The sequence below is a fragment of the Fomitiporia mediterranea genome (assembly GCF_000271605.1).
Source record: "Fomitiporia mediterranea MF3/22 unplaced genomic scaffold FOMMEscaffold_6, whole genome shotgun sequence".
NCBI lineage: Eukaryota > Fungi > Basidiomycota > Agaricomycetes > Hymenochaetales > Hymenochaetaceae > Fomitiporia > Fomitiporia mediterranea.
In genome coordinates, this window is record NW_006760391.1 from 1,646,697 (window position 1) to 1,667,924 (window position 21,228).

Here is a 21,228-nt window from a genome sequence, read left to right on the forward strand (position 1 = left end):
GGGCAGGGACGGTGCAAACGGCCTTCAGCAACGTCCAGGCGACGATACGGCCGTCAATACAGATACCCAGGAAAATACTGGTGCAGCGACAGCGGCGCCTTCATCAGGTGAGCCTGGTGGGTTCGATGTCCGGTGTCGGCGCTATTTAACTGAGCGACAACCAATTTCTCATGTAGGCGCTGGTACATGGCAGGATCCATCCACGTCCCCGCAGGTCGTCCATCTTCAGACTAGTTCTTCTGTCCGCGAGGGAGATAGCGGTCATTCACACTCTGTAGAACAAGGCACAATAACAAGTACGGGCGAACGTGATACACAGAAGGAGAAGTCCTCTCTGTCGACGACGTTGACGGGCACAGCAACATCCAAGCATCGCAAGGAGAAGACATCTGAAACTGCACATTCGACTATCTACGAGGAAAAGAAAAACCCGCGTTCGAAGGCGAGGAAAGATGGACCGGGAAAGAAGAAGAAAAAGTCCATATGGTCGAAGCTGGCTTCTGCCGTCTTCAAGTGTACGTGGCCTTCGGACTCTACTCATCCTGTCGATATCGACGAGGGCACAACAGGCGTATCTGACCCCAGCTCGTCGGGCAATCGTGCCAAGGAGCTTCCGGTGTCCGAAAAAACCAAGGAAGGCGAGCCACCTAAAGAGCCTGAGGTCCCAGGCCCGAGTGCTCCGGGTGCTCCAAGCACTGATGCAGCACCCCAGCAGCCCACCTCGACAAATGGCGAAACCACTCCCATTACAACAGCCCCAGACCTCACCCTCCCTGCAACTGAAGATCCAGCCGTCGTCGTTCCACCCTCGCCCACTCATCATGTTTTGCCAGACGATGTAACAGCAGGTATGACGTCTGGTGCTGTCGTGCCACCTGGATCAACCGGTGTCGAAACAGGTGAGGACTCTGATGAATCCAGCATGCTTGGCGAAGACGAAGAACGCAAAATGGAAGAGGAGGACGAGGAGGATCGTCTAATTCTAAACGGCGGCGCTGGTATCCCTATTGGTCCGGACGGCATCCCACGACCTCTTCTGCCACCTATTGCACCTCAACACGCCGGTCGCAAATGCCTGGTACTGGACTTAGATGAGACACTCGTGCACAGCAGTTTCAAGGTATGGCTTTTTTTTGCTTCCGCTTCTAAGACGGTCTTTTTCACTGACTCTTCTGTTAGTCAATACAACATGCCGACTACGTGGTACCAGTCGAAATTGAGTATCACTGGCACAACGTGTATGTTATCAAGCGGCCTGGTGTCGACAGCTTCCTGAAGAAAATGGGGGAGATCTATGAAGTAGTCGTGTTCACCGCGAGTCTAAGCAAAGTGGGTCCGGGGTCTTTGCATCCGCAATTGGTAATCTAACTATCTTATTTCCGATAGTACGCGGATCCCGTGTTGGACAAACTGGATATTCACAATGTCGTCGCTCACCGATTATTCCGTGAGAGCTGCTATAATCATAAGGGAAACTACGTCAAGGTAAATCATCTACAGCAATTTCGGGTGACTTCGATAATTGATCGTTGCTGTCTAGGATCTATCTCAACTAGGGCGCCCAATTGAAGACACGATCATCCTGGACAACTCTCCTGCATCCTATATTTTCCACCCTAACAACGCTGTTCCGGTGTCTTCGTGGTTCAACGATCCACACGATACCGAACTGACAGATCTTTGTCCTTTCCTCGCCGACCTCGCAACCGTCGACGATGTCCGAGGCGTGCTGGATGGTGGATTATGATTCTTAGATTCATGCCGTGGTTAAACTCTACTACACAGACAAACCTTTCATCAATTACTTTCAATGTCGCTTCTGGTAAATACATCCACTCCGCGTCAACAATTGAATTCACGCCTATATACCCCCACGCAATTTCGCTATCCTGCTTCGCAATAATCTTCTCTCCGGTTGTGTTTTCTCCTCAATTTTCCACCCAACATCCTTTGTGCAGTTGTTCTAGGTACTTGCTCTCCTCTGTTCTTTCACTTATAAGGTCTTTTGTCATTCGTGTTCATCTCTCTGGCGACATCTGAATATACGCCTTCCCACATTCCTTCTTTGTCGGGTTTAGACACCTATCAACTTCTCGCTTCTCTTCTCTCGTTTCCTCTCTTCGCTTCCCAAGGGGGTTTTTTTTTTCACTTTAATCTTCAATCTTCTTCCCTCCGATACCTCCTGCCCCGCAATTTGTGCAATCTTTCTTTCTTTCTTCTGTGCAATCCAATCTCTTTATTTACACACTACCACGAAGCCCCGTTACGAGTGTGATGAATGAAAAATACGTATCTGATCCCACTACCACCACCACCACATTCTTCCCACCCACCTGCCATTTTCTTTTTCAATTTATTTTTCTCTTCCTCGTCTGTGCGGAATCTTCCTTTTCTAGCCTTTTCTCCAATTACAGTTTCAGTTCAACTGCGTGCTCCTCAATTTGTATCTTCTTCCTTCTCGCCATCCTATTCATTTCATCCCCCCTTCCGTCAGTACCTATAGGACACTCGTATATCTCTTCCTTTCCCCCCTTTCCCCTCTGCCATTCAAAAAGTTCTCGCTCCATGTTCATCCGTGGGCCATTCTTGCATGTATGTATTTTCGTTTCGACAAGACGAGCAAGCCGTATTATCCCTGCTCTCTAAATTCATTTGGCTTTTGGCTTTGACTTTGGGTTATGTTTTTTTGTTCCACTTTTAACCCTGAGTCCTGAAAGCCCTGGTAATTTCTTTAAAAAAAAGGGACACCTCGTCATGTATACACACACGTACATACATACGTATGGTAATGGCTTTTGAATGAATGAATGGGAACTACGTGGATGACTTAATTCGTCGGTGATGGAATTCAATTCAAGTCATAAATAAAATATTGATTGATTGTCTTTTCGAACTCGAACTTCAATGTGTATGTGCAAGAGAGTCTACTTTATATCATATATGTAGTAGTGAGGTTGACTGATACAACCAAATGAACCAATGATGATGACATTAATTATTTAATATATATAAAATACCGTATATTGATGGTGACAACAATGACAAGAAATAAACAACGGATCACAGTATGATTTTTTACTGTATCTATATATTTGTGAGACAGACAGGGCAGGAATGAGTGTGTATGCTAATTCAGCATTTGGATCTTTCAGTACAAGGCACCAATGAGAAGAAACAGAGGGTGGACGAAGGGATGATTACTACTGCAATGCGAGGAACTGTAGCTCAGGCTTGGTAATGACGGCAGGGGCAAGGGCAAGGGCAAGACAGATATGTGGGCAGGTGAGATATTGATAGACTGACTATATAGTTATGTTATGTTATGTATGTATGCCGTTAGCATTTTGCAAGATCAGGTAACGATAACGATGTCAATTTCTCTTTTTAATACTTTTTCCTCTTCGCCATTCTCCCTATCGCCCAATAACGTGCAACTAACCTTCCACAACACAATAATAAATCCTTCGCTTCGCTTCCCACAGCACACAGTACCCTCGAATATTTATGGTGGGACTACAACACACAGAACTGCTACATCACTTCACCACGTTCCCCATTCACGCGTTAGTGCGAACCCTCCTTACTGCTCTCCGCACTCTCTTCGGAAGAGCTACCAGACCCAGAGTGCAAGCTAGTCACTTTCGGCTCGTCATCTTCGAACGGGGAGAATCCCTTCGAGCCATTAACACGTAGCCCGAACGCTACATTCGTATCCCACGGCCGAGTAGGGGCTTGGCTATTACTATGCACGAGCGCAGGCTTTGATTGAGGTGATATAGGCAAGCTCGGGAACCCATCCAGCTTGTCAAGACTCGAGTTGGCCGTTCCGCCAAGCGCACGGCTGAGTTGTTCACGCTCAAGAGGCGTCGGCGCGAAGGCACGCGAAGATCCTCCGAACCAGGACGATCCAAAGCCTAGCAAAGACGCGGCAGTTGTTGTACGAGGGGCAGCAGCAGGCGTACTTTGTCCCTGTGGAGAGCCGTTCTTAACAGTCGTTGCAGAGCTTAACGAAGGCGAGCTAACAAGGGACGAAGAATCCGGTGTCGAAAGCGATGCACTGGAAGGCGTAGAAGACGTCCCCGAGCTCGAGCTGTGTCCCGATCCACGCGAACGAGAAAGAAGCGCAGAGAACGAGCGTTCCTTATCCTTCGACAGACTGAACTCCTTCGCATCGGGGTTCAGACCTTTCTTCTCTGGTGAAGTCTTCGAGCACTTATCCTTGTGCGAAGCGAACCACCCAGATCGACGCCCCGATGTATCTGCTGCGGCTTCGACATGATCGTCATATGCATATGGAATCAAAGCCTGACGAAGCGCAAAACTCGCGCCGGATGACCTACTCGGGAACGTGGCACGCTGTAGGTCCATGGGTTGAGAAGTAGTACGTTCGCGGACTTTCTGGCCCATCTCGTATGCTTCCAATGTATCAGGGCTGTATGTAGATGCAGCAGGAGATACAGGTGATGTATGCACACCAGGACTCGATGAAGGGAACATCACTGGTTGGCCGACATCTCCGACTGAGAGCTTACGATGCACAGGCCAATTGCGGTCAAGAACAGCGTCGTCCTCTGATTGGAAGGAACGTGAGATGTCCATGGACGTAGCGCTTACAGGTGAGTCAGTGTTGATCGGAATAGCCATCCCCAACGACTCGTACAAGCTACTAGGAAGAAGACTCTCGCCGGTCGGGGAGATTGGACCAGGTGAAGCAAGCTCGCTGCTGAAGGGTGCAAATTTATGTGGAAGCGAATTCCTATTTGGGCGATGAGACCCGAAATCCAAGTTAAAAGGCGAATACCCATTTGCTAGATTCGCGTCTAAAGGCGTCGGAATAGGTGGACCGGGTCGGGACACATGGTAAGTGTGAGCTTCTGCAGGTGCAGTACTGAGCGGTGAATCGGGAATAGACTTCCTGATAGGAGATGACGGTTGAACATCCATCTTATCAGTGAATTTACCCTCCGATGGCTTGACTTGTAATTGTGGAAACTGATAGCTTGCACCGGTGTTACTCCCGTTCGTGTACGTCAGAAGGGATCTGTCACCGTACGATGTATGCTGGGAGTATAGGTACGCCGCGTTGGATTTCTGCCTCCTTTCATCCGCCTCCGCCTTCGCAACCTCCAAACGATGTTCTTCATCGCTGACTTTCTCTTCCATCTCCCGCAATTGTGAGCTAAGTTGTGCCAACTCATCCTCCACAGTTCGGACTTCGGAACGCTTCTCTTCAATTTGCTCTTGAAGGTCCGTCACTAATGCACCAGTCTCCACCCCCGACGATACAATAGCAGCACCATGTGCCTCCATCTGAGTTTGCAACGTGTTGATCTCACGTTCAGAACGTTCTATTCGAGCTTCTGCCTTGCCCCTTTCCGATTGTGCAGCTCTTAATCGCTTCTCTGCATCACGTCGTGCGGCCTCGGTCGAACGTTTCTGGTCTTCTAGTGTCTTTGTATGTGCTTTTAACTCAGCTTTGGCCGCGTCATCAGCCCGTTTACGCTCGCGCTGTCTTGCCAGTTCGTCGTCCAGTGCATTACGTGCCTGAGTCGACGAAGCGTTGAAATCCCTTAGTTGAGCATGTAAATCCGAAATTGCGCTTTGCGACGAAGAGATTTGCCGCAAGATCTCTGCAATCAAAGGCGAAGAGGCAAACAGAGTGGAAGGTGATCTTGACGGGGAAGCAGAGGGCGTGCTTGATGGCGCTAGCACAGGCAAGGAAGTCGCATTGACAGAACAAAATTCCGGCGTGATTGAGATCGGAGGTTGAATTACACCTGATGGCACCGATGGATCCGTGAAAGAGTTGTTGTTCGAGTGATGACTATTGGGACCACCATTAAGTGCCTTGTCAGACTGCAGTGTATGAGATCCTCTTTTAGTATGCAGTGGCAGTGAAGCAGACTTCGGCAAAGGCGGGGGCGTTTGACTGCGATGACTGAGCGCGTTGCCATTCTGATGTGCAAACCGTTCACGCGATCGTAACTTCGGACTTGTTCGCTGACCATGATTTAAATTACCGTTCCCATATTGCGCATGAGAAGAGCCTAGGGGAAAAACACGTTTGAAGTTAGTGAAGAGAAGAGCAAGCATAAGGACTGTACGCACGATTAGAATCATCAGATCGATCAAGGGCTTTTATTTCCAAAACGCCAGTAATCGTTCCATCTGCCTCATCCTTCTCAATCAGCCCAGCATCCTTCCACAGCCCATCTAAATTGACAGCCCAAAACCACATGCCGAAAGCCCCGATAAACCACGAGTCGGAAATTAACGCAGTAGACGCGTTCGAGGCGCCATCTCTATCGGTCCGAGTGGCGGACTCGTCACCACGCTGGCCTCGAATAGGCGATGATCGATGTGACGACGAAGTTGGAACGACCGCTGCGATAGAAAAAATGCCAAAAGACCGAAAAATATGTTTGGGGGTACGCAGCGAGACAGAGGCTCGACTGGCGAAAGGAAATGGCGGAGACGAAATTGCAGTGATAGACCGATTCTTGTGAAAGCTGCTTGGACCCCGCCGATAGAGAGCATCAGTCTTTGTGGACGAGCCCGCAGACTCCAACTCGTCCTGGGTGTCAGCATCGTCGAGTCTGCTGAGATGGTGGCGGAAAGCCTGCTCGGTGAGGAAAGCGCGGAATGAGGTCTCCGACGGATTGGTCAAATAGGCTAAAGTAGAAAGAACAACGATGAGGGGTTGATGTGTTTGAAAGGAGAGGAAGAGCAGAAATGCATGAATGTGGGCGCTTGTGACTCACCAAGGACAAGCAAGACAAAGAAGACCACGACGGACAAGAGCATAGACCTGAGTTGGAAGAGCGCAGAGAACCTGGAGAATGTAGATGGCTGGAGCGGCCGAAAACCAGACATGACGGCGAGACTGCCGAGCGTGAAACCCATGAGGAGGAGAGTGCGAGAAGCCTGAACGCCGACTTTGACGGAGGCGGGCGGGGTCTGAGCGGAGGGTCTAGTATGTTGAGGCGACGTTGTCGTCGTCGGTGAGTGTGTTGAGTGAGTTGTTGTGAGGCATCGGGCGACGTCGCCGGGGTTGACGACGCCGACAATGAAGATGTAAGAGAGGGAGTGTAAGAATCGGACCAGCCTTGGCACAGATCAACGACTCAGCCCCATCAATCGCGTGTGCATGGGAACCACTTGCCTATCCGGGGTTTCGCTACCGAACGTCAATGAATTAATGAAACACAGGGAAAAAAACTTTGCAAAAATAGTCATGCCAAGATAGGAATGCAAGTGATTTTCTTGAATTCTTTCATCAAATCATTCCTCTTCTTACCTCCGCCCAAAGCTGACCCTGTCCAAGCACGACATAACGCTTACTCCCCGCAATTTTCTTCATTTCTCGCTCCTCTTTTCAACCCAGATCTCCCACTAGGCGTCTTCTCCCATACACATCCCTCCTTCTCTTACTACCGCGGAACTTCCTCAATTCAGATCCCATTGCACGAGGGAAACTCCGGTGACGAGCTCTTTCGGTTCTGAACTCACCGTGCTTGCACACGATCAGATGGACATGCCCATTGCCCATGTCAATTTACAGCATGTCATCATACAATTCAATCAGATACTCTAAGGGTCATCTGTTACTCTTCTTTTACTCTTCTTCCACCGCCGACATATGCCGGTTTTGACAGTCCAGCATGAAAAAAGGACTCGTATCGCATTCTCGTCACTCCACAGTAACTATCGAGCTGCTTCGATGTTCGACATCCCGCTCGTCATCGCATTTAGGGGTTCGATACATACTCATATCTGCACTCGTGCTCTATCTTTACCGGACACGCGCCTATAACCGTTCCCGAATTTCTAGCGAAGACGTGTCCAAAACGATCATAGATAACGATATGTATCATCCCTATCTGCTACTTAAAGAGAGACTTACTTTCAGCGGATAGTTGCTCTAATGAGACGGGAACTCTCTTCACCATGTTCATGTTTATCCACATGATAAACCTACCCATAATCTTAAAAGAGACGAAAACTCTTACCACGTTCATGTTTATCCACATGATTATGATCATAAAGAACGATAAACTTACCCACCAAAGCCTCATAAATATCGCCGCCGGCTCCGTCGTGTGCCAGCAAGTCCATATGCAACCAGTTCCGCAAATAGATTTGGTGCTTGGCTCTCTGAATTCTGAATTCTGATATCTCAAGATCTATCTTCCCAAACTCTGTTAATTCTTTCCAGTAAACACACGTCGACTTCGCGACGAAAGCGGGGTGATCGACATTTGGCTCACTCCCGATAGCAACGGGCGCAGTGGGATTCTGGGTAAAACCTTAACGTTGCACTACTCAGTGACTACTGGACTTCCTCCGCTTCTTCGCATTGTCAAAGAACTTCAAGAAGCCATTGTTTGTCATATGACGATACGATAATTATATCTCTAACTGCTGGCGAAACATTTCGTGTTGAGTATCCCGTACCACAATGTTAGTTAGATAGTAAATATACATCAGTGAACAATGGAAGCCATGAAGAAAATTGCGTGTAATGCAAAGTTCTAGTGGAATAAACCAGTTTTTGAATCGTCTGTCCTCCAAAAAAATGAATATGCATCCAAAAAGATCATATCTAATCAAACTTTCGAGCCTTGAACGCCCATCAAGCCATGTAACTCCTCCGTATCTCTTCCAACTCGTCATGCAACCGCTTATGCTGTTCCGTCACCCGTTGGATCTCCTCCAAAGGAGGTAAATCGAAATCCATATCCGAATCACCACTAGCCGACTCAGAACCATTTCGCAGAGCTTCCTTGAGTTTGTTTTTCTGTGCGACGAGTTTTTGGAGAGCAGCCATGTACTCGGTGTATTTGCTGTTATAACGCGAACGCAGTTGATCGCGTCTCGACAGCTTAGGAGCAGGTTTGCGTTTGCGTGGCCGGACTTCAGGTGTAGCTGAGGTAGAGGCAGTGGCGCCGTTCTTAGTTGGTGCTGGGTGCGATGAAGCTACAGTTTTCGTCATTGACTTCAGGATCTTTGGCTCCGGTGCTTCGTCCTCAGAGGAAGATGTGTAGTCGTAGGAGGCACGACGCTTTTTCAGCGATTTACTGGTTGTCGGGCGAGACAACTCGTCTGCCCTGGGCTCTTTCTTCAAAGGCTTAGCCACTGAAGACGAGGCAACTGTGATCCTTCTGTCTGCTGGTACCTTCGTCTTGGCCGGAGGAGGCGGGGAGGTCTCCCGCTTGATACGTTGTTTCGGTGGAGGAGATTCACGCTTGACAGGTTTCGACGATGATGCTGAAGTTTTAGCAGGTGCTCCCTCCCAATCACGTTTGGTTGCCTTTAGACTCGACTTGCGGATGTTCGATCTATCTTCGTACCCCCAGTCAGATGACTCTTCATCAGATGAATCAGGTGTCTTCCGTTTTGCGCTAGATTTCGCTACCGGTCGCGAGACCTGCTCCCTCTCCTTCAGCTTCTTCTCCTTCACCACTTCGTACTCCCTGTCTCGTCGTTTTGTTACTACTTCCCTATCTGAAGGGGCTCGCGATCTATCGCGCATTCTAATACTCTCCCTATCCGATTCACGCTCCTTCTCTTTTCGAACAACCCGTAGACTCTCTCTATCTGACTCGCGTTCTTTCTCTCTTCGAGGGACCCGGAGACTCTCCCTGTCCGACTCGCGTTCTTTCTCCCTACGAGGTATCCTAAGACTCTCCCTGTCCGACTCCTTCTCCCATTCCCTCTCCCGTTTCGCTATCTTGCGCTCTTTCTCAGGTTGGATTGAGCTTCGCGAAGCGGGGATTGGTATTTCATCCGCCGGATGAGAAGGCCGTACCTTCGGCTGGTTAACTTCTTTCTTTACCGCCGTAGATGCATTGCGTTCTGCAGGAACGGGAGGAGGGATCGGAGGGGCGGCCCGCGCTCGTTCGCTCGGCTCAGGTGGTGCTCGTTTGGGCCCACGCGCGTCTACAGGCCCTGTCCGTTTCAACGGCAGCGACGGTTGCGAGGATGCAGGAATAGGGGGTGGCTTCATTGAGGGCGTCGAAGCACCATTCGGGCGTGATCCGGGCTGGCGCCTATCCACAGGAACGGCAGGTATTCTGGGAGGAGTCTGAGAAGCAGACAATTCACCCTCCTCCTTCTCGGTATCCACTTCTCGTTCTTTGCCCTTAGCGCTATGCAAAGGCGTGGGAGCGCGATCCGGCGCTATATTGGACTTGGTAGGCAAGGGCACCTGAACAGGCGCCTTTCGTGCACCAACTTCTGACTTGCTTTTCATTCCTGGATCTTTCGTCTTTGGTTCCTTACCCTTCGCCTTTGCTTTTGCCGTAGCACTTGTTATCCCATTGGTGGCACGCGGTGTAGAGCTTGCAGCATCAGATGCACCACCGTGTCCGTGGGCACGGAATTTCATATACTCCCAGACAGGATCTGTGTCTGGAATTTTCAGAGCAAAAAGCCAATTCTTTGCATGACGTGCAACTTTCGTGCGCACGTTTTCTGTGTAGCCAGAAAACTGGTATGGACGGACCTCAAGCCACGATTGAGGTTTGAGTTCCCATTTAGTGTCTTGTGACGCCGATGCACCCTTATGCTTTTGTTCTTGCTGAGCAACCTGATCCGGGAGAAGTGTTTCATCATTCTGAGCAATAATGCAATAGCAAATTACGTACTGCAATGAGTATATCCATAATTCCGGTACGAATATCATGGTCCACTTCTTGACCGCCGAACTCTTTAAGAACATCTTGCCTTGTGGCAGCTCCGAGAGCAAGGTAGTGAACGAGTCTTTGGCGATAGGTCGTCGCCATCTCTTTCGGGAGCGCCGCGGACGAAGGACCGGACGTAGACGTAGTCGCATTCGGCGCGGTGGAAGCATAACTCTTGACAATTGTCGGTGTAGATTGAGGAGCAGGCTTCTTTGATGGATCTTTCTTCTGAGCAACATTCGTCATCGCGGATGACTCCTCCAATCGTTTAGCCTTGCTCACATTCTTCTGCTGTTTCGCAGTCACAGTAGCCTCACGCACGCGCTGAGCGATCTTATTATTGAGTACCTTTTCGACAGTGAACTTGCCAACGACATTTGCGTTCAGCTTGAGCGGGGCGTTGGGACGCGCCGCCATCGTAGTTCGTATGAAGAGCTCTTGATTGTCCTTCTCCCTGTCATATCTCATAGGAAAGAATTGATCGCGAATCAAGATACCCTATCATACCCTCAGTATACTTTGGTCACTGCCCGAAGAAGACTTGAGTATACTCACCGGCTTGTCGCCGAGCTCAAAGTCCATCTTGTCTGACGCGGTAAGGTTCTGGAGTGCATCAAGAGTAGCCTCCGTCATGCGGACAAGCATCGCGAACTTTGGCATGGTAGTGACGCCTTCTCCCGGCCGCGAATGGCCTTGCAGCGAAATCGTACTGTTCGCAGGGAGCGGCATGATTCTGATTTAGGCTGTGCTCGAGTCGAGGGGTATGTAGGGAGTCGAGAGGGTATTCAGCGCCACGTAGGGTGCCTACGCAGTCTTATAGTGAGCACAACTACACTGTGGTTATGTTGAAGGGAGAAGACAAGACGCGGAGAGAGGAAGGGTTGAGAGTGGCTCAAGCCACTGGCCAGTGCAACGAGCGAGCAAGGATCACTGCATGCCACAAAAGCCGCTTTGTTACGTAAGCATGAGATTTACTTCCGGGCTATATGGTGAGAATTCCAGTCAGGCAATCGAGCAGGCTATTGCTGGACAGGTAACTATGACTACTATTGCAGCTTTCATACGTATGGTGCCCTGCGATGTAAGCCTGATACGACGTAGCCATTCGCGAAAGAAGAGCAGTTCGGGGCCATAAAATGAGTATGCCTGGCGATACGTTTCCTGAGAAGTGCTGTGACCCATATGAAACAAAATCATCTTCATCCTGTGCTTCCACCAACTCCTGATATGCAAGGAACCACATTTTCACTCACTACGAGAGATCAAATCGGCCGTGGTCTTCATAAGCTCGCCAAGGGCTAACAAACCTCGAAGCTATTACAGAGAGCATGCTTGATTACAGAACTCCAGGAACTATTGGGTATCAGTAGAAATCCAGGCTTGGGTTGTTCACCTCCATGAAAAGGATATAGATTACCTTCTGACGCGATGCTATCGTCGGTGACACTGACTGGAATAATGGCAGTGACTTTATTCCCGGATTGTCCTGTTACAACATCAGGAGCAAGAGACTCAGGAGACTCAAGTAATTGTTATTTACGGTGAAGATTGATCTGGTAGTGTTAAGTATCCAATGAACAGAAGATGTAAGAGTAACACAATTGATTTGAGCAACCGAGGTAAACTCTATCCAATATAGAATTTGTCTGAGTGGTAGTAATATGTAGTGACACTGGAAAGTATCTGATGTACAGTGCAACGACCACAAAATGACCTTCTGCTACAATGCTATTGTGCTCACAGTCGATTTGGACATCAGGACTGAGTTTATTCCTTTTAGTAAGTCAAGAGCGAGAGGCTCAAGAGACTCAGCTTGCACATTATTTGTAGTGAATAGTAGTGTCAGCTGGATAGTAAAAGGGACTATGGTAGAATCGATTCGGCCAAGCAAAGGATTGTACTACCCAATATTTATAATGTCTAAGAAGGTGCAAGAGCAAGAGTCCAGACATTAGAAATAGATGTAGACCGATCTGCCTTGCAAGCCCGAGATCCATCATACCAATGTCCCTTTTCCTTCTAAGCCTTTTCCACTGAAGACGTGATTAGATCCAAGCTAGACAACCTCCTTCGGTAGAGTGAGGATGCTGTAACTCAGTACGGAAACTACTTATACACACCTACTTACAGCCTTTACAAGAAGTACAAAGTAAAGTAGATAAAGACAGAAAGGCTTTGTGTTGTGTCCAAGAAATACCTTTATACACGCATCAAAAGCCTTTCATGTGCCGCTATCAATTCTTTATTGTACTTGTTCAACATTCAACATCCGTTGTAAATGTTGCATCACTTACATACCTGTAAGAGGTATGAGACCTACCATATCTGGCACATGAACGGCCCAAAGAACGTCGCAGAACTTGTAAGTAGATTTGATTATGGTTTCAAATTCTCCTCCAAATACGTTACAAACTTTTCAGCCACTTTGTCTTCACTCCAATCAACAGCACCTTTCTCTGTCGTTCCCAAAGTAATCGCCTTTTTGTGAATCGTAACAAATTGACGTTTGAGTCTTTGTAGCTCCGATAGAGTTATATTTCTGGCCGGTAACCTGAGTCTCGGTTTTACCGTAGCGGATAGTGGCAGGATAATCTCCCCTCCGATGCCTAGACCTTGCGATGCAGCTTGTTCGGAGGTGATCGCAGAGACCATTGCTGCGACTGTTGCTTCAAGTGTGTGTAAAGCATCAGTTGGCGCGACAGCTACCTGTATGCTCAAAATCAGCCGCTGGCGCAGATAGTTGCATAAAGGTGAAACAACATACAGCTGACGTTCCTGCATTAGGAGGCTTTACCACACCCTCCATAATGGCTTTCCAGATATCCTCTTCCGGTAAGTTTTCGTCTGTCCAGGGAACAGTGAAGAGTGGAGAATCCCATCGAACCATGGATGAGGGTTCCTCGTATCGCATGATAAGGTTATCCAGCCTGAGACTCTGATGAAACAGACGATATACAGCAGCAATTTGCAGAACATACGTAGCCGTGCTGTACGAATCACTCTCTTCTTCCCGAGCTGCGTTCCATTCTCGACATTGTTCAGGTTTTGCTACAACAAATACCTGTGCAAATTATAAGCACCATTCTGGGGTTTTGTATTGAGATGAATCACTTGCAGTGCAAACCCGGATTCTGTGTTCTCTCGCAGCACAATACATCTGGTATCTATAGCCTTTGATATAGTTCATTCCGTCCACAATGACAATAGTGTCCTTCCCAATAGCTCGTTGCATCGCAGTAAACAACGAAGCTCGCGCTGGTTTCTCCTGCCGGCCATCTATATAAATCAAGCACCAGTCAGACACAGAGAATTCGAGGTGAAGATGTCTTTTGTATTTAAACGGACCATCATAGACGTGCCTTTTGATGTTCAAATTGTCATCCGAGATTACAGTAACTTTGAGTTTCGGGCCATCGTAAGACGGATTTTGTATTCGGTCTTCAAGGAAGGTCTTCAGTTGTTGCGCTCTGCACGATTTTCCTGATGCTGGGTAGCCAGAGATTGTGACGAGTGCCATGGCGAAATGTTAGCTCTTGATCATAGATGGTAGTCTATGGAGAAGAAATTCGATGCGCGTTGTGTCAACCTTCGGCATCGTCGATCACTCTCAAAATGTAAAATTCATTTACTCTGGCACTCGGAATATACATGCCTCAGGCAAATTTGCCCCTCGTTGCACCTCCAATTGTTATCACAACGTAACAAGCCGACTTTAGTAAGTCATGGTTTCAAAGATAAGGCAACCCAAGTATATGAAGTATGATCAAGACAGCGATGGCATTATGCGAGTGACATGAATGGGGGTTGTGGACATGCGTATAAAGATAGTGGCACAGAGATTATACTAATGCAAAGCAGACAGATCCACCAGCGCCGTCGTCATACAGGAGTAGAAGGGGGTTCATTAGTAGGTTTTTCTGCAGTTTTTGCAGTTAACTCTGCTTCTGCTTCTACAGACGTCTTCATTTCAGCTTCTAAACGCTCCTTCGCTCGTACGACCTTTGACTGTAAGTAATGTGACCAGTATTGCGAGCGGGCTCTACTGCTTGCAACGGGTTTTTCGGGTGGCGGAGGTGGTGAATTAACTTTGAAGAGGTGTTGGTAATTCTGAGGCAAATTCGAGGTGTAAGCTTAAGACATGCTGAGACAGAATACCGATACATACACGAAGCATAGATTCTAATCCGTCTTCTCGTTGGACATTAAGTATCTGACGTGCCTCATCAGCAGTCATTCTGTGTTCTCTAGTGAGCCGATCCGTGATTGAATCTGATGTCGCTCTGTTCACGCCAGCAGCATCTCCTATCGCACCGCCCGCGGGCCTGTGCTGAGCATCTAAATATATCGTTGTAAGCTGCGAAGTAGAACACAGAAAATTCATGAACGCACTCTTGTAAGCCTGTCTCCCAGCTGCTGCGAATGCCTTACCAAAGATCTGAGCTCCAGCAATGACAACCTGGATAATGGCTTTTGGTGCCGACTAAGTATGCCTGTCAGTCTAAGAGTTAGATGAGTGTCACTGGATATGCGTACCATGAAGAGACGGCAGTGGGAGGACCGTAAAGGAGAAGGACAGAAAGGTGTACGTTTTGCAGCCGTCGATCTCCGTGAAATCATCGGTAGCACGTGCCGAATGAATTGTCGACTTTCTCGCCAACCTTCTCGCACCAAAATTCAAATCATGTCTTTATCCTCATCATCCCCTTCGAAAAAGCGAAAACATGAAGCGGTAGCAGAAGACTACTTGTCTTCCCCTCACAAGAAGGCAAAGAAAGATGGGAAAGGAAAAAAGTCAAAAGGGAAGAGCAGAGCCGATGGCCAATTCCAAGTCGTGAACGCGTCTATTCGAGTATCTATCCCGCCGAGATTTTCTTTGGATCCTCTATCGGGTGTAAAAGAGATGCTTGACTCACTGGTAATGAGGTACGAAGACAAAACTTTACGGAAAGTACGCGAGACCCTGACGCTGAAATTTGAAGATACGTTCCTGCTCTGCAAGGTGTTATGCTTTGCCATTCAAACGTGAAATTCATCTCGGATACAGCTATATTAAAGAACGAGTGTCCCTTTTCCGTATGTACTGTGAGCTTCGATGCAACAGTGTGGAGTCCACAAATCGGCATGAAACTAGGTAAGCTTCACTCCCGTAGTTATTTCTAATACCTGGTAGCTCATTTCTGTTGTGCATTGTAGCCGGGACGATAAATTTATGTTCGCCAGATCATATATCATTACTCGTACATCGGACCTTCAACGTTTCTATACCTAGAGAACACATACCAACCGAAAACTGGGCATTCGAGTATGGTCCTGCAGAAAATGATCCTGAATTCGGTCCAAACGCCGCTGATGCCGTGGAGACTGCTGCGGAAGGACAAGAAACGGAAGAGCCGTCGGGCATCTGGGTACATAAGACTACTGCCGATAGATTAGGAGGTAGAGACGGACAGCTCGAATTTACAGTTATCGGGTAAGCACTGTGACTCAGAATATTCTAATTTTCATTTCATTTTATACTGATACGCTATATCTCTCAAGTCTAACTGTCGCAAATCAAATGCTATCATTAAAAGGCTCGATCCAACCAGACCCATTTTCTCCAGATCACGTACCACAACCAGCAGTCCCGTCTGCAAATGCCGACCTCGAGGTAGAAGGTGACAACGAAGACCAGCGAACCGAGGACGAGCAAAGATTGAAGAGTCTTCAGCAAGTTGATGATCCAATTAATGATAGCGACGAAGAAGACCCGTTCAGTCATTTGGGTCGGGCAGCAGACGAATCTCTCGAAAAGGCGGCTGTTGAAAAGGATCGCCTGGAGGACGAGAAGGCGAGAGAAAAGGAGGATAAGAAGAAACGAAAGAGGGAGCGGAAGGAACGAAAAGAGAAGGAGAAGGATTTAACAGCTGTAGTGGGAGCCACTGCGACTGGTCAAGTAGGGCTAAGTAAAGAGGAGAAACCACCTAAAAAGAAACACAAGAAAAAATCACAAGAAACGTAGAAGACGCGCTTTCACTTTACTATTCCATTTCCTGCTTACGTCCACGTTACATGGGTATTTTGTGCATCAAAGCATACCAGCAATACGATCTATCACTGCTTTGCATATCATCATATATTCCGCGACTCGGTGCCAAAGGATCCTTGTAATTACCAGAGACACAATCATTATAAATAATCCACAGAAAGTCCTGCTTATTGTGGACCACAGCAAAATACATCGAGATAGAAAAAGTAGGTTTGCAAAGACCTTAAATCAAGTTGACATAAACAATGCACTACCTGGTATCGTCTACACATCGTCATCTATGACCCGGGCTTCGTCCAGCCTTGCAATTTCGTTCTAACGTCTTTTTAATGCACAACACTCTTGCAACCCGAATATGGAAACGTACCTATCTCTTTACAGTAATCAGATATTTCAGTAACGACCGTCATCTGAATACGCCAGCGGCGCTGATCGGATCGGTTATCATTAGCCTCGCCTGAATCAACGCTCGAAAGATGCAAGTTCCGCCTTGTTTCCTGCTGTTGCCTTTCCAATTCTGCCATTCGTGCGCGAATGTTATCCATTTCCTGCATCACTGAAGACATAGGCACAGGCGTGCTCTGCAGGCTCTCAGGCACGTTGTTTAAGCTGGGTGCTGGGTGCTTCAATATGTTATTCGTCGCCTCTGTGAGGTGCTGACGAGACACTACCCCTGCTCGGCCGCCATGCTCGCTTGTATGGCCTGTCCAACTGCGTCGTCCAGATTCCAGACGCAAAGTTAGTGACACCGCGTTATTTTCGTTCTCTGGGACTGCAGGCAGTACTGATTCTTCGGCATTCTTTTTTCTATGCTCTCTCCTTATCACGGATGGCCAAGGGATTGTGCGGCGTCGAATATATAAGAATATTGCAAGGCAAATGAGAACTGCCCCCAAAACCCCTGTGGTGGGTCCAACGACTCTTGTCTTGGAACTGGAAGAGGTGTTAGCTTGAATGCCTCTTGTAGTTGGTTCTGGTGGGGCTAGCCCTGTTGAATTCATAACTGAAATTATTTGAGTTAATATAATACTCAAATGACAGCTGAATGAAGTGATAAAATACTTGTAGTAAGGGCAGCAGTACTGACAGTAGGACCACCAAGAGTGGTACTCAGAGGTGGTGGACTCTCAGGGGAGGGGGTAACAGTATTGTGAGAGAGTAGGACACTAACTAGCCCTGGACCAACAGAGACTGACATTAATAGGACAACAGTAAGGACAGGAATAAGGAGAAGTAGTATTAGCTGTTTGGGACAATAGTAATTTATATTGTTACACTTACAGTGAAACCTCTCATTAAGCATTGCCCTTGGTGGACATAAAATATAATGCTTAATAAAAGGTTATACTTGTTAACAAGTAAAATTCTAGTGTCTACAAAGGTAATGGTGGACTTGAAATGTCATACTTAGTGAGAGGCTATACTTAATGAGAGTTATACTTAATGAGAGGTTTCACTGTATTTATTTTTAGATACAACTGTAGTATCCATATATCTGTTGATTTATAGATGGTTGTATACTTTATTAGTTGAATCTGATGAGCTCAGTAAACTACCCTACACCTTAAGATAGAGTTTTTGCCTAGTACAAAGGAAGAATACAGATTGTTTATACAAGTTAGTGTTAGTGACAGTGTAGAGGGGACCCAAAGGCTCAGCAAGGGGACCCAGGCTACAACTATCCTACACAATAGAAATACAGAATGTAAGTACTAGAATGTAGTTAGAACTTACAGAACAGACAGAGAGAGAGAGTGAGGCAAGAGTAGTGTTAGCATGTTGAGGTCACAATGTTTCCTAAACAATAGGAAATACTCTTCCATAGGTTTGCATGCTGCTCACAAGGATACTAAGAGTTAGTCACACTAGTAGGGGTTCAGTGGACTCTGCTCATAGTGCATAGGTGTTGATACGAGTCAACTGCATAGTTTGTGATGAGCTTCATTGTCCTTAGATTAAAGTAATATATATGCTATCTAATATTGTATGTCTCGAATGTATGTCTTGGAAGACATGTCTCAGCAATAGTGTATATTTGCAAGACGTTTGTGTGATTTGAGACATATGATGCATTTATCTGAAATAAATGTTAACACTCCCCTTCAAACTTATACTAGTTGATCAGACTAATATAATGTTTGATAAATGTTCGTCCATTGTTTTTACTAATATCATTTACATTCACAATGTAAATGTTTTGTTTGCTTCATATATTAAGTCCACTGTAAGTGTTACATTTGTCCAATGTATTATTATTATGTTTGATGTAATAAATCAATTGTTAATTCAATTATGATTGTTAAGAGAGCTGCAGGATCTCTTTAGCGTTTGTTCGTTTGTAGTTTTATTATTGTTAATGTTATAGTTGTCACTATAATGTTTTATCATTCGTATGATAGTAGTTCTTCTTGTCTGTAATATATTATAATATAATATAACTTTGTTTTGTTTGTTTTTCATGTCATATTGTTTGTTTCGTGTCATAGTATGTTTATTTTATTATACTGCATTGTTCTGCAGTTGTTCCATTATTTGTTCTGTTTGTATTCATATTATTATACATGTAGTTTGTTTTGTATTCTTACACTCAATGTGTAATTATCATTGTAATTCGTTTGTATTGTTTTGTTTGTATAGTTAATACTATATTTAATAACAATGTGTGTGTTATTAATTTGTTCTTGTTAATTCATATTTTTGCACATTTGAATTATGTTACTAGTAGTTTTCCACTTTTACTTTTGTAATGAAACTGTTGAATCATGCCTGTAAAATGTGCTGTCAATGTTATTATGATGTCCTCTATTCATCATGTATCATCTTTGTTTGTGTTTGTTTCATATTCATACCTTTTAAGTATTTAATAGTAGTTCTATGCCTTTATATTGAAGCATTGTATTGTTCATAATTCATAATATCATTTATGATATGTTAGATTGCTTCATATCAAGGTTGATTGAGGTTTTATTCATTGTAATTTGTTTTATTTTTTTCATCTGACTGTTTGTAAGTCTGTTTAGGCACATTATTTATGTTTTAAACATATAGTATGTTTGTATTGTTTTGCTGTTTTGTAATAGATATATCTGATATTGTTATATGTGTGCATTGTGTTTGTTATTGTTTAATGTGTCCTTCAACTTTACAAACTATAACATTATTTGTATGTTTGTATCATTTTATTGTTGTGATAATGTTTTTATTATCATTGTATAGTGTTATTTGATTAATATATTGCTTTGCACAATTATAATATGTGTTCATTGTTTTTATTTTGTAGATAGATGAAATAGTGTGTTTTGCAGTTTTATTTTTCATTGTATATTGTAATATTCGTTTGTTTATTGTTTATTTCGTATCAAATTCCGTTTGATATTGTTTTAATTATTATATTCACTTTATTCACTGAATATATGTGTGTGTTCGTTGTGAAATATAAATTTACTTCATTTATTTTGAGTGTATTGCTCATTTTTGTTCATTATGATTAATGTTATCTTGTTTTATTTGAAAGGATTAATGTTTTGATTGCTGTTACATCCATTACTTCTTTTAATTTTAGTGCTTTGCACGTCTAGTGTAGATTGCTTTGGGAATATGTGCCATTCCTTGGCTTCATTACCTTAATTTTCAGTTATCTGTCTGAATATTATTTTGTTTATTTAATTATTCATTTGCTATTATGTCCCACATGTTAGGGAATAAGTGTTGGAAGTTTTGCATAATGTGTGATTGTAATTTTCAATGTAACATATGTTCTGTTGTGGAAGACATAGTTCTGTTTGATAATTCTGTATAGTTTGATATGTACTGGAGATGCTTTTCTACTCAACATTGTTGCATGTAGTGTACTTCTCTGTGTTTAGATATATAATCCATAGTATATTTGTTTGTAATACGTTCAATAGTGCTATGTATAGTGTGACCATCAAAGATTTTAGAGAAAATGTCTCTTGCATAAGTATATTATTGTTGGATTCATTGGATTCACTTGTCAGATTCAACAGATTCGCTTTGAATTTGTTGTAATAACTTTATAATTGTGTTTTGTGGGATGTGCAACATTAAATAGTGATGTAGTCAATATTTCCACATCATTTAATTGTTCACTATGTTTCAATCGTTTGTTCATTATGTTTTATGTTTTGTAAATATATGCTGTTATTACTCCCCTTCAATTTAAGAAGGTTTACTTTGAGTAATTGGCTTTCATGTATAATCAATTCGTTTGTACATTTTTGTCATTCTATTATTTGTTTAAACATTGTATGTGAATGCATGAATGTGTTTTGTTGAATAATTTCAATGTTATTCATTATCTTTGTCCAATTTAGTTATTAATTCTTTTTGGCATTATACTGAATGTTATTTGAGTTTATACTCAAATAGATTGTATGTATGCTTGTGTATTTTGTTTGATTGTTATGCATACATCTGAATAGTTTGTTATTTGGATAAATATAATCCATTGTATTGTTTAGCAATGTTAAGTTTGTGTATTTTGTTTGTTATATTTGC

The 21,228-nt window shown here is 44.9% G+C and overlaps 7 protein-coding genes across 7 annotated transcripts; 2 read left to right on the plus strand and 5 right to left on the minus strand.

The window, feature by feature from the left end:
• Positions 1-949: 949 nt before the first annotated feature.
• Positions 950-1,747, plus strand: FOMMEDRAFT_84397 (NLI interacting factor; the record flags this gene model as incomplete). Its single annotated transcript, XM_007266479.1, has 4 exons — positions 950-1,120; positions 1,180-1,329; positions 1,387-1,485; positions 1,541-1,747. 4 exons carry the CDS (start codon positions 950-952, stop codon positions 1,745-1,747), a joined length of 627 nt encoding a protein of 208 aa, XP_007266541.1.
• A 1,345-nt stretch (positions 1,748-3,092) lies between these two features.
• FOMMEDRAFT_20078 (uncharacterized protein) lies at positions 3,093-7,021 on the minus strand. The gene is made up of 3 exons (XM_007266480.1): positions 6,762-7,021; positions 6,109-6,672; positions 3,093-6,047 (listed from the first exon to the last, which is right to left on the minus strand). The coding sequence occupies exons 1-3, from the start codon at positions 6,871-6,873 to the stop codon at positions 3,565-3,567; spliced, it is 3,159 nt and encodes a 1,052-aa protein (XP_007266542.1). The 5' UTR covers positions 6,874-7,021; the 3' UTR covers positions 3,093-3,564.
• Positions 7,022-8,438: 1,417 nt separating this feature from the next.
• Positions 8,439-11,574, minus strand: FOMMEDRAFT_167976 (uncharacterized protein). Its single transcript, XM_007266481.1, has 3 exons — positions 11,238-11,574; positions 10,647-11,180; positions 8,439-10,588 (listed from the first exon to the last, which is right to left on the minus strand). Exons 1-3 carry the CDS (start codon positions 11,409-11,411, stop codon positions 8,633-8,635), a joined length of 2,664 nt encoding a protein of 887 aa, XP_007266543.1. The 5' UTR covers positions 11,412-11,574; the 3' UTR covers positions 8,439-8,632.
• Positions 11,575-13,058: 1,484 nt separating this feature from the next.
• FOMMEDRAFT_140680 (chromatin associated protein KTI12) lies at positions 13,059-14,199 on the minus strand (the record flags this gene model as incomplete). Its single annotated transcript, XM_007266482.1, has 4 exons — positions 13,059-13,388; positions 13,447-13,743; positions 13,798-13,958; positions 14,028-14,199. The coding sequence occupies 4 exons, from the start codon at positions 14,197-14,199 to the stop codon at positions 13,059-13,061; spliced, it is 960 nt and encodes a 319-aa protein (XP_007266544.1).
• Positions 14,200-14,485: 286 nt separating this feature from the next.
• Positions 14,486-15,241, minus strand: FOMMEDRAFT_122909 (protein transporter). Its single transcript, XM_007266483.1, has 4 exons — positions 15,216-15,241; positions 15,072-15,162; positions 14,848-15,017; positions 14,486-14,789 (listed from the first exon to the last, which is right to left on the minus strand). Exons 1-4 carry the CDS (start codon positions 15,216-15,218, stop codon positions 14,562-14,564), a joined length of 492 nt encoding a protein of 163 aa, XP_007266545.1. The 5' UTR covers positions 15,219-15,241; the 3' UTR covers positions 14,486-14,561.
• Positions 15,242-15,363: 122 nt separating this feature from the next.
• Positions 15,364-16,689, plus strand: FOMMEDRAFT_107850 (uncharacterized protein; the record flags this gene model as incomplete). Its single annotated transcript, XM_007266484.1, has 4 exons — positions 15,364-15,605; positions 15,662-15,813; positions 15,876-16,152; positions 16,221-16,689. The coding sequence occupies 4 exons, from the start codon at positions 15,364-15,366 to the stop codon at positions 16,681-16,683; spliced, it is 1,134 nt and encodes a 377-aa protein (XP_007266546.1). The 3' UTR covers positions 16,684-16,689.
• A 299-nt stretch (positions 16,690-16,988) lies between these two features.
• On the minus strand, positions 16,989-20,433 carry FOMMEDRAFT_156190 (uncharacterized protein; the record flags this gene model as incomplete). The annotated part of the gene is made up of 3 exons (XM_007266485.1): positions 16,989-17,011; positions 17,078-17,643; positions 20,402-20,433. 3 exons carry the CDS (start codon positions 20,431-20,433, stop codon positions 16,989-16,991), a joined length of 621 nt encoding a protein of 206 aa, XP_007266547.1.
• Positions 20,434-21,228: the final 795 nt, after the last annotated feature.

Excerpts from the sequence above, each read along its gene's own strand:
- FOMMEDRAFT_20078 (XM_007266480.1), bottom strand. The coding sequence starts at position 6,873 with ATGTCTGGTTTTCGGCCGCTCCAGCCATCTACATTCTCCAGGTTCTCT. Across the intron at positions 6,673-6,761 it reads CTTTGTCTTGCTTGTCCTTG|CCTATTTGACCAATCCGTCG; the intron begins GTGAGTCACAAG and ends TTTCTACTTTAG. Across the intron at positions 6,048-6,108 it reads TCGATCTGATGATTCTAATC|GCTCTTCTCATGCGCAATAT; the intron begins GTGCGTACAGTC and ends TTTTTCCCCTAG.
- FOMMEDRAFT_167976 (XM_007266481.1), bottom strand. The coding sequence starts at position 11,411 with ATGCCGCTCCCTGCGAACAGTACGATTTCGCTGCAAGGCCATTCGCGG. Across the intron at positions 11,181-11,237 it reads TTGAGCTCGGCGACAAGCCG|GGTATCTTGATTCGCGATCA; the intron begins GTGAGTATACTC and ends AGGGTATGATAG. Across the intron at positions 10,589-10,646 it reads TTATGGATATACTCATTGCA|GTTGCTCAGCAAGAACAAAA; the intron begins GTACGTAATTTG and ends CTCCCGGATCAG.
- FOMMEDRAFT_122909 (XM_007266483.1), bottom strand. Across the intron at positions 15,018-15,071 it reads TGGGAGACAGGCTTACAAGA|ATGCTCAGCACAGGCCCGCG; the intron begins GTGCGTTCATGA and ends CGATATATTTAG. Across the intron at positions 14,790-14,847 it reads GATTAGAATCTATGCTTCGT|AATTACCAACACCTCTTCAA; the intron begins GTATGTATCGGT and ends AATTTGCCTCAG.